This window comes from Pundamilia nyererei, unplaced genomic scaffold (genome assembly GCF_000239375.1).
Source record: "Pundamilia nyererei isolate P.nyererei 1_Seehausen unplaced genomic scaffold, PunNye1.0 scaffold00027, whole genome shotgun sequence".
NCBI lineage: Eukaryota > Metazoa > Chordata > Actinopteri > Cichliformes > Cichlidae > Pundamilia > Pundamilia nyererei.
The window spans coordinates 710,450-721,579 of NW_005187428.1; the positions used below are offsets into that span (position 1 = coordinate 710,450).

Genomic DNA, 11,130 nt, shown 5'->3' on the forward strand with positions numbered 1-11,130 from the left:
GACACTGTGTACAAAAGGCCCCGTAGTTATGGTTTTATTCTGTTCAGTTGTTAGTTCACCTGTAGTTTTTAGAGTGGCCAGTAGAGGTCACCCCACCGCTTTGTATGAGAGAGACTATTTTCAGGGAGAAACGTGGGCAAAGCACCTGAGCTTTTCTGCTCCAGATATACCGGCAGAGAATTGGTTATTCAGTGAGAAGTGTGCGTTAATGAGCAACGTAAGTTGGTGATGTGTGAGGATGTGATAATAAGATGTGTTTGGGACTGTAACCAAGGTTAGGGGGGAAATGACTATGTTTCTGTCTGTGCCGCTAGCGGGTGCTAAGCTAAGCTAACTCTCCTGCCGTGTGGTTGGGTATAACTGTGTACCTGGTTAGCTCTCTCAGTGGGTCTATGCGTGAGTCGTGGGTAATATATGGCCTATGGTATTAAAGGGGATGTTAGTTTATTTCCCGCCTGTGTTTATGTTAATGTACTCTGGAGATATTGTTGTGAACACTTTAGTAATGTAGTATTGTATTTTCTTTCTGTTCCTTTCAGAGACCACACACACACACACACACACACACACACACACAGATTTATTGCCAAGTAATATTTACCAGTATATCCCTGTATTCAGCACCAGCTGCCCGAGTAGTGTGCGAGGTGCATTCCACCATGGCACAAACTCTTTGACTGTATATCCTTTACCCCATGTGTTTACTGCTCTAAATAAGCTATATTGAAATAGAGGTACAATCTTCTGGAGAGAAAAAATAATAATAAAATAATAAAATCTTGATCTTGATTAAAAAGAAATGCTTGATTGTGGAACAATTTGATTAATGATTGACTAAACAAACTAAGTGTGGTGTACATTTTGTTCTTGATTTTGGAGCAGCAACATGTACCTGGCACTTTGACTCCGTAAACATTGGCTTCTTTAACACAGTCAGTCAGCACAAGGATGTCGGCCACCTCAGCTGTAGCTACGTTCTCCCCTTTCCATCTGTTGACATTTTTTGTTTTCAGTGCTCTGTGTGAGCTCACGTTCTTAAGCATTATTTCAAAACATGCGCTCACCTGAATGTGTCGCCAACACGATCGTGGAAGTACATGAAATTATCCTCATCGATGCGCAGCAGGTCGCCAGTGTTGAAGTACAGATCACCTTTCTTGAAGACGTTGTGCAGCTTCTTTTTCTCAGTTTGATTCAAGTCTGTCACATAACCAGTGAATGGAGCTTTGGCTGTTATTTCAGTCACCAGAAGTCCAGGTTCACCTAATCAAAGTACAGGAGAAGTCATATTTGGAGTTGTTATATTTTAAAGGCAAGATGCATGAGACATGCTGTAAAGACATTGCATTTGAGTCTTTTAAACGTTAACTTTGTGCATGGTGAGGTACACTGTGGCTGAGAAAATGAACTGGGTAGATTTAGGATTTAGGCATATAAAATGTTTATAGCATTTGAAAAGATGCATGGGTGAGAACTTGAGAAGAAAAAAAAATCTTTGTTGTTATAACCATGCTGGAAGTAAAACACCTTTCTCAACCTCCATGCAGAAACCAGAAGAATCCCTCAAAGGCTCTCCTTTGTCTGCATCATATTTGATCACAGCATATGGAAAAAACATCTGCAAATTTAAAAAAAAAAAAAAAGAAAGAAAGAAAAGAAAAAGCTAAAACACTGCTTCATGAGTGACAGGTTTTACTTCTTAATGTGAGCTGAAACATGGACTTTTACCTTGTGCAGGAAGGTGTGTCGCCCAAGAGCTCCCATCTTGCTGCTATAATTCAACAGAGCAAAGTTTCCCTCAGTTGCTCCGTAAAATTCTCTGATTTGAATTTCCCCAAATCGTCTCACAAAGTCCCTCCAAACATCTGCTCTGATCCCGTTGCCTACTGCAAGTCTGACTTTGTGGTTTTTATCACTGAGTTTCTGTTTGAAGAGAAAAGAAGAGCATGCGTTTGTTAGTTTTCTAAACCTTTCTGTGTGAGACAGTAGTATTAATGTTGGTGCTGTGTTGGCACAAACCTGTGGAGTGTTGCAGAGATAACGCATAATTTCACCTATGTACTGTATGACAGTGACATTATATTTTCTGCAGTCGTCCCAGAACTGGGAAGCAGAAAACTTACTCCTCAGAACAACAGGAATACCTGCACACAACAATAGATGACAACAGCACACTTTAAAGAGTAGCAGTGGAAGTAGTCAAAATTTTTACTTTATCACCAACGTCGACCTCACACTGGAGCGGTTCACAGCTGAGTGACTAACAGCAGAAATGGGTGGAGGGTCCAATCCGGGTCAGAGAATTGTTGCCCCAAGTCGAGAAGTATCTTGGGGTCTTGTTCATGAGTGAAGGGAAAGGGGAGTGGGAGTCCTGTGGTGTGGGGTGTGGCTCAGCAGCAGGGGAGGGTTGACACAGTGGGTTCAGGGAGCAGTGGTAGGGAAGTCTGTTTGGAACAGCTGACAGACAGAGATGGGTGTGCGGCAGAAGAGAAGTTGACAGCCAGGAGCTGTTGCCATATACCAGAGTTCGGCAGGCAACAGCACAAGCGTGTGTGAAATCATCAATTAAGAGTTATCCTTAATTTGAAACATTGCATCCCATGTGTGTGTTGTGAAACCAGAACATGTTACAAGAAAACCGATGATTGAGGTCACAGCTGCAGTGATGCAGATTGTCATCCAGCATGTCTCTGACTCTGGTTACCTGGTCGACCTCCAAGAGCTGTCATTTCTGGTTTTTGGACTTGTTTTGCTTGTTTATTTTGATCTCAATCAAATAGTGTGTGTTTTGGATGTGGTGGAACAAATCTGCACCAACTGTGTGATGCATTCACATCAATATCGACCAATATCTCGGAAGAATGTTTCTAGTACCTTGTTGAATCCATGCCACAGAGAATATTGCCAGACAAAGGCATTTAACACCGTACCACAAAGATCTGCTTTATATAGTAACAAGTGTCCGTTTTTGGGGTTTTTTGGTTTTGGTTTTTTAAACAGACCCAAAGAAATTCAATATTTAGTGATGTTTAAGTCAACTGTTCTCTTAGAAATCTGTTTTTAAAAAGTGGCTATTTTCTAAATGACTTAATGAGTTGTGGATTGATTGTTGGGCACAAGTTAGGGAGAACGTGGAATTGCATCTGGAGATTTTGATCTCAGCTTAAACACTGGGTTTGTTGATAAGAAAACTAAAGATTTACACAGTTAACAATAGTATATATCCAAAGAGTTCATACCTCTTTCAACAGCTCCAGTGAAGACAAAGAGGCCAGTACTGTGATAAAGCGGGAGGGTATCATAAATCACATCTTTGGAGTTCACTCCTGTTGTAGCCAGAAGTAAAGAAAAGTTCCACACTTTGCTGTAAGTGACCACAGCTGCCTTAGGGAGACCTGTTAAAGACACGCCAGATGCTCAGGGGGTGAATGTGCCATTTCTTTCACTGATGCATCGTGAATCTCAGTAAGTAGTTTACCTGTTGTCCCTGACGTGTATATGTAGGCTGCTGGACTCTGCATGGTTAAATGGGACCTTAACTCCTTGGATATAGGCTCAGAGGAAGCCTGATTCATTTTATCAATGAAGCTTTCCACACCTGCAGTTTCACACCTGTCAGCTAAGATGAAAACAGTGATCTGCTGTTCATGCAGATGGGGCAGCACCTCCTTCACTGCATCCAACAACTCTAGAGTAGAAAAGAAAGAAAGAAAACACAACAAACCTTACAAAAGATGTTCCTGTATTTTAACAAAGCTCAGCTCAATCTTCCTCTGCAGCTTTATTGCTCATGAGTGATGATGAAAGATATGCTTGAATCCTTTAGATAAAGGGAGACAAACAAACAAATACTGGAGCACAAATAAAACCTGTGTATTTGAAATATTAGGTAAAAGGTCTTTGCAACAAGACCACTTTAAAAAAAAAAAGGAAAAAAAAGCTAAGCATAAAATCTGCATGGATGTACATCCCCCCACCCCCACCCCCACCCCACCCCTTCCACACAAACAAGATGCACGAGCACCTAATGAAGGTAGGTTAGGGCCGGGTTGTGTGTAGAGATTTGATTGGGCAGTGACAGTAAGGAAAAATGTACGAATGGGTTTTTGTCATGGCTTGTACAGCTGGTGGACAGCAGCCCCTCAATTGACCCACCGGGAATATGCCCAGTGTGCCAGATTACCAGTCCAGCCCTGGTCTCCCATATTGATGTGAAGGAATTTTGGCTGCCTCTGCTTTACAGGGTTTCTTCCGGTCTTTGCCTGCATTCATTGATGCGCAGCTCTTTCAAAGCCCCACCACTGCTTTTCAGTTGGGTTGGGGTCTGGACTTTGACTGGGCCATTGCAACAGTGTGATTTTTCTTCCCCTTTTTCAGCCAGTCTGTTGTAGATGGTTAACCTTTTTGGCCAAACTATAGCTGTTTGACAGTTTTTGCCAATTTTACTTTTGTTTTTCCTTTTAACTCCTGGTAGATTCAATTATTGTGTTAACACATCTGAATGCTCCAGACAAGCAAACAGAGCTTCTGGTTTTACAGGTGCGCTCCCACTTGTTGCCCACTCTATACAGTCAAAGGACTGTATAGAGTGGAAATTATTTTTCACAGGACGATATGTCCCATTTAAGATATCCAATTTAATTTAAATCAAACAATCTCCCAATGAAACCCTAAAGCCACATATAATATATAAACTACGGTTCTATTAATACTGTTAATTTTTTGCATCCTCTTCAGCCATTTAGTTACTGATTGATTTATGCTGGAGAATCTTTTTTTATTTTTATTTTTAAATTCTTTGTTTCCCACTGTGACAGTTTAAGTCAGTAAATCTTTAGAGAGGCATGTTCCATTCTTGGAACTGCCTTGATGTTTTGTCACTAACAATATATGTGCTAAATGAAGGGGCAGTTTAAATAACTAAAAGTTAAGATGGACCACAAGTGCAACACATTATTTTTGTCTGCTTTGTGAAGAAGATGACGAAGACAGCCATATGCAGTCATAAAAAGGTGCATGGTGGAGAAAGTGGTTTTCCTTCTGTTGAGTATACATGTACTCATTTCCAAATATCAAAAATTTAACTAAAGCAACAATAGGCAGTGAGAAAATGTTTAAGAAGCTTCTTATACGGTATGAAAAGTCATCCCTGTTACTGGAAAGTAACAACCATTCTTTGCATTTAATGTAAGATACTGACCTGGAAGTGAAGTAGAAGCACAATTTTAGATATGTGAATAAAGACTGATACTTTATTGTGGTGGAGTAAAAATGGAAATTCTTATATCAAACTCCATCAATAGATTACTCCATTGCAGGCAAACAGTGCATAGCCTACATTGGTGTTTTTCCCATGGCATGCCAAAGTACAGTTTGTTCTCTAATTATTTATGTATTTATTTGTTATTGAATGTTGAGTAAATGAGCTCTCTACTGTCTCCATTTCTTGGAAAAGCAGACAGAAATGCAGGTACTACCTTCAGATGCTACCAGAGTTGTGGCTCCACTGCAGTTGAGGCAGTGTAGCAGAGACTTGGATCTGATGTTGGAGTTGAGCAAAGCTCCAGGACATCCAATCTTCAGCAAACCCAACCAGAGCCACAGGAACATCGGCTGGTTCCCCAGGAACAGCGCCACCACGTCTCCTTCCTTTACGCATCCAGCCTGCAGAAACGCTCTCGCAGCTCTGTTGCTCAGGACATCTGCTTCCCGGTACGTGAACATTTCATCTTTAAAATAAATTAAAGTCTTTTGCGGCTGCGTCTTCACCAAGTCTAAAAAGCGGTCCAGGATTGAGTAATTAGTCTGCATACACTTTAATACAAAGCGCCTTCTTTTTATTTTCGCAAGCACGTACTGGACATCCTGGAAGAGATAAGGATGGCGGAGTAAAACGCCACATACAATCAAGGCTGCACACACCGTCCAGACCAACATGTTTGTCTCACAGCTGTCCTGCTGAAGACAGAGCGGAGGTATAAAAAGGTGCAAGGAGCAGGAGCACAACTTACATGTAACTACTGAACAACCAGGTGATCTACATCAAAACAGATGAGCAAGAGGGGCAGCATCCCCTCCTGCTCAATGATTGTGTAAGCCTTATGTAAATGATTAGAAAGGACAGGAGCTGTTAACCCTCCTGTTATGTTGCGGTACAAATTGACCCAGGACCATAGTTGGTGTTCCTGGAAACAAACATAACAGGAGGGTTAATTATTAAGCTTCAGGCACCTGCAGACGATAATGGTAATGGATAATGGCGGAGACCGTGACAGCATTGCACAGTGTCTTGTGCGGTCAGAGCTGCTCTTCTGCCTTCCTTGGTAAAAAGTTGTTTTTGTTTTGTTTTTTACTTTTTACCTTCTTATTAGCTCAAAGCAGTTTGGTCATTCTCCTCTTGTATCAATAAAACATATTCATCCAGAGAACTGCTGATGGCTGGATATGTTCTTTTTCAGAACTTTCTCTGCAAGACCTAAAGACAGTTGTGATGGAAATTCCCAGTAGATCTGCAGTTTCTGAAATACTCAGATCAGCCTGTCTGGTACCAACAACCACGCCACATTCAAAGACATTTAAATCATCCTTCTTCCCCATTCTGCTCAGTTTGAACTTCTTGATTGTATCGGCATGTTTAAGTGCATGTAGATGGGCACTGCTACCATATGACTGCTATCAATAGGTAGTGGAACATGTACATGTATCAAGTTGCATGATACCGGTGTGTGGAAACAGCTAAAAGTTCGTTTTTATCTGTAATCCCTGGGAACAAGCAGCTAGTTTTGGACATGAATGGATGAATGGAGTGAGCCGGTGTAGACAAATAGACGAAAGCAAAAATCATTGTAAATTTGTAAGTCCTGCACTCGCTGATACATCTGAAACAGGAAAAAAAACAAAACATTGTCTAAACATAGACAATGTCTGCGTTTAATATATTAATATATGTAAATAGATTCATGTTTATTCATTTTCACATATCTACCAAATAAAGAGGAATAATAGATCAGCTGCTTTTTTGCTTGTAACGTTTAGCTTTCATAATAAATTTGCTTCCCAGTTTTCAGTTAAATAAGATTTATTAAAGGAAGATTTCAAGCAATATACACAAACACAATATAGAAACATTTATAATTATGCTCTGCAGATCTTAAAAACATAAACATTATATATAAACATTTTTTTTAAAAGTAAAAAACACAAACTGACTGGTTTTAAAAAACCTAACTCCAGACTGAGAAGATGTGACCCAGTAAGGATCCAGTATTTGACTGAGTCTCTGATTCAGTGAACTCCTGTGTGCCAGTTACAGCCTATGACCGAAATAAATGTACAATGTGTACTAGATTATACCGTAGCACAATTATTTTCAAATGTGTGTCAAAGGTTGTTTGTTCTTCAGTCTGTGTGTATACTCAGATTTGTAAATGTGTAACAAATACTGTGTGCGATCTCTGGGTGCAGATTAATAAATGTGGATTTAAAAAAAACCAAAAAAAAAAAAAAAAAAACATTTGCAGATCTGTAAATGTTGAAATAAATTTTGCTGGAGTGCTAGAAATACAGAAACGTTTTAAAGTTACAGCACAGACAGGCCTCTTGGGTGGCTCTCATATTTTGATGTGATTTTTGCTGTGGCAGATATTAAAACAGATGTTGAGTTGTTTGCAACTCAGGAATTTTGACTTGAGGGCCTAGAGTAACACATTTATTTGTGCATATTACAATAGATACAGATATTTAAAGGGACATTTAAATAAGTGTCACTTACAAAAGGAGACTTGAAAACGTTTTAAACAGGAAAAAAAAAGGTCCATTTAAATCCTTATATGAGATGCAGCCTGCGTTTGTTTACACAATGCAATAATTCAATACTAAACATACATATTCACTTTCTGCAGAGTTAATTATGAACCTCCTCCATACGTACTTTGTAAATATGAAACGGCAGGTTTCCTGCTGCAGTCAGCAGCAGGTTGCGAAATTGCGAAGGTCTTCACCTGTCTGCTTTTCTGGCCAAAAATAAAAATGTATGGATATTTTTTTTTTTTTCCAATGGCTAATGCCAGATCCTCTTCTGTAAGCTTCAAACCTGTGAGCAGACCGATTTTGTTAAGACTTAGAGCCAAACTAACAGTTTAGTTAATTTTCAGCCTTTTTGCTGAACTCAGCTAACCTGCTGCTGCTGTAGCTTCATACTTAAGTACAATCATCAGCCTTCACATCTTCCTCACCAAGCAAAGAAAAAAAGCTGCCAACAGATCAAACTCTGCCTAACAAATAACTCAACAAACACAAAGTTCAAGCACTTTCAGGACAAAATTTTATATAATGTAAACACTTGACACTGTAAGGCACCATTTGATGAGCTAACTGAAACTTTACCTCATGTCTGCCCTTCGCTTGTTATTTCTGTTGGTAGAAGGGACTGTCAAAGCCACTGTCCTGTTGGCGCTGTCTCAACTCAGAAAACGGAGGCCTTGACCAGCCTTCCTGCAGCTTCTCACATTCAGAGCCAGGAGTAGGCTCTCTGTGCACACTCCTCTTTGCATGCACAAATGTCTCTGTGTCAGGAGTCTTCTTAGAAATCTCATTATAAACAGTGAGGTCAGAAACATCAGGGCTGAGACTGCTGAATTCCCCTATTTTGCTGGCTGATGCAGCCGACACAGAAAAGGGTTTCACTGGTTCCACTTTCCTCCCTGAGTAGGACAGTCTGGGGACTTGGAAGTCTGTGTCAGAGTCACCACTAGTCATGCTCCAGTCGTTCTGTTTCTCATCCCTGACAGGAGCCTCCTGGATGAGGACAGGTTTTCTCTGACGCTGTGAATCCAAATGGGTTTCGGCTTTCCTCGAGTCACCTCCCTGCATGTACATCTCCCTGCTCTTACACCTCACAGACACATTGACCAAATTCATGTGGGATGGAGAAACCGTTTGATGAGAGGATTTGTACGACGGCTGGGTGGTATAAACATTTTGGGGCTTCATCCCTTCATCCACAGAGGTCTCCTCCCTCCTTGATGCAAGAATGTCCAGGTGGCTCAAAAGTTTAGTTCTCACATCTGCGGTTGGCTTCTGTTCTGAATCAGCACAAGTCTTTTCCCTGAGGCATCTCTCTTCTGTCCTGAAGTCAGGAAGCTCAGTGAGGGTTGGCAGGTTCTTAGTGAAACCTGCGTTTCTACCTGGAGGGCAGCCAGTGGTGGATACAGCCATTGAACATCCTGTCAATGCAAAACACAGATGCAAACCACACTGGCATGGTGAGAAAAAAAATCCCAGTAAAACAGTTTAGCACATTAGCACTCACTCTGGAAACTCTGGTTCTTTGCTGATTTACTTTTGATTGGAGTCTCCAGCACTTTGGCCATGGCAGCCAGCTTGCTTGCAGCATTCATTATTTTCTTTTCAGCACTGCAGAAGACAGGAAAATCGATACAATTAACAAGAGGAGCCATGATGAACCAAGCAAACAAGTTTAGGATAATTATGGCCTCTTGCCCTGCGGTCTTTCCTCCATCTTCCAATAACTCCTGCAGACAGGTCAGATAATACCGCCTCATCTTTCTAGCAGTGTCCTGCCTCTCCCTCTGCACTTCCCTGCGGATCATCTCGGCTGCACGCTCTCGACTTTCCTGGAGGTAACGCAGCATGTCTCCTGAAAGGAAAAAACCCAAAAAAACACTGTTTTACTTAAAAATGCAACATCCAGATGAACAGAATCAACCTTTTGGGACACATGATTTAACATAAAAACAAAAACAAAAACAACAACAAACGACAAGATATGCATATTTAATTCCCCGGCACTAACGCCAACCTCTGATCTTTTCCACAGTCATCAGGTACTGCTGCTTCATCTCCTCCAGGCCTTGCTGAAGCTTTTGCTGCTGACCAGAACTTCTGCAAGCAAAACAGTCAACAATCCTGGTTAAATACATATTTTGCCTTTAATCTCTGTGTATTTTACTGTATTCAGTAAACATTTTGACACAGTGTAGCAAGTGAATTTCCCCAGTGGGGGATTAATGAAGCCATGTCTAATTATGCAGTTCAGAAATTATCAGAGTGTTAACATACAGAAGAGTCCTTGTTTCTTTTGTTTTTTTAGTTTTCTTAATATAAATCAGGTAAAGTGGTCCCACAGTAAGAAGCATTTAACAGTCCCTTGAAGTAGCTTTGAAATCTCTTATTTTCTTTATGGTTTTTTAAAATCTAAATTGTCTTGACAGATTATGATACCAAGATAATTTAGATGCTCCAACTTGGAGCATCTTGGAGCGACTTGTCTCAAGAAATTAAACTTGTAAATTAAAAGATCAAACCGAAGAAACTTGTTGAGAGGTCTAATTGAATACGTAGCTCTGAAAGGCATTAGATTTATGAAACAACTTGTTTTTGACATAACTGAAGTGCAGCAAGGCAATAGCAATTTTCACTGTACCATTAAATTAAAGGCAAAAATAAAAAAAAACACAAACCCTGATGATTCTGTTGCTCTCTTCACTTCCTCTAACTGTTGCAGATGTTCCTCCTTTGCCCTCTGTAAGACGCTTTCATGCTCATCTACAACAGATAGCACTTAACCCGTCAGCACACATGCAGTTCCAGCTCATAAAAAAAAAAATCTTATAAAAGAATCTTAATAAGGTCTTTTAAATGCACTACCTTTGAGATGCTGTATGGCAGTTTTGTGCTCTCTAACGCTGTGCTGGAGTTGTCGACAGGTTTTCTCTAAATGTCTCTGGAGCTCCTGATTCTTCTTCTGCAGCTTACTTACACTTTCACTGCACTCCTTCCTGCAATGACACTGCTCCCTCTGCTGGGATAAGACTGCTAAAAAAAAAAAAAACAGAAAAAAAAACCTTGCCATATAATATTGATACCAACCATTTCATGAAATGAACAGAGTATGTCATGTTGATATACAAGCAGAACATTTTCATGTCCTGCTAGAGAGGAGCTCATTGCGTACTTTGCATTTTCTTTATTTCTCCTTCGTGCTGTTTCTGCGTTTCCTTCAAAGCACGGCTCAAGTTCTCTTCACTCATCTGTGGGATCAAGAATGAAAGCTTCAGATGAAAAACTTTCTAAATAAAAGACAAATCTGTAAAAAAAATAAATTTTATA

At 40.3% G+C, this 11,130-nt stretch overlaps 2 protein-coding genes across 6 annotated transcripts in view; both read right to left on the reverse strand.

Annotated features, from left to right (window-relative positions):
- LOC102194220 (very long-chain acyl-CoA synthetase-like) overlaps window positions 1–5,937 on the reverse strand; it is a 15,301-nt gene extending 9,364 nt beyond the window's left edge. The window contains exons 1-8 of the mRNA XM_005728242.1: window positions 5,478–5,937; window positions 3,479–3,688; window positions 3,240–3,395; window positions 2,020–2,144; window positions 1,729–1,923; window positions 1,528–1,618; window positions 1,065–1,263; window positions 893–990 (exon numbers count right to left, since the gene is read on the reverse strand). Of these exons, the coding sequence (XP_005728299.1) occupies window positions 893–990; window positions 1,065–1,263; window positions 1,528–1,618; window positions 1,729–1,923; window positions 2,020–2,144; window positions 3,240–3,395; window positions 3,479–3,688; window positions 5,478–5,937 (1,534 nt within the window). The remainder of the gene's footprint in view (window positions 1–892; window positions 991–1,064; window positions 1,264–1,527; window positions 1,619–1,728; window positions 1,924–2,019; window positions 2,145–3,239; window positions 3,396–3,478; window positions 3,689–5,477) is intronic.
- Window positions 5,938–7,243: 1,306 nt separating this feature from the next.
- The window catches only part of cep152 (centrosomal protein 152), a 14,328-nt gene continuing 10,441 nt past the window's right edge, over window positions 7,244–11,130 (reverse strand). For 3 of the 5 annotated variants that reach the window (XM_013909590.1, XM_013909591.1, XM_013909589.1), the window contains exons 21-27: window positions 10,976–11,051; window positions 10,669–10,836; window positions 10,482–10,566; window positions 9,821–9,903; window positions 9,502–9,658; window positions 9,311–9,414; window positions 7,244–9,224 (exon numbers count right to left, since the gene is read on the reverse strand). In XM_013909590.1, the coding sequence (XP_013765044.1) occupies window positions 8,407–9,224; window positions 9,311–9,414; window positions 9,502–9,658; window positions 9,821–9,903; window positions 10,482–10,566; window positions 10,669–10,836; window positions 10,976–11,051 (1,491 nt within the window). In that variant the 3' untranslated portion in view covers window positions 7,244–8,406. The remainder of the gene's footprint in view (window positions 9,225–9,310; window positions 9,415–9,501; window positions 9,659–9,820; window positions 9,904–10,481; window positions 10,567–10,668; window positions 10,837–10,975; window positions 11,052–11,130) is intronic. The other 2 variants (XM_013909592.1, XM_013909593.1) reach the window with 2 other exon arrangements.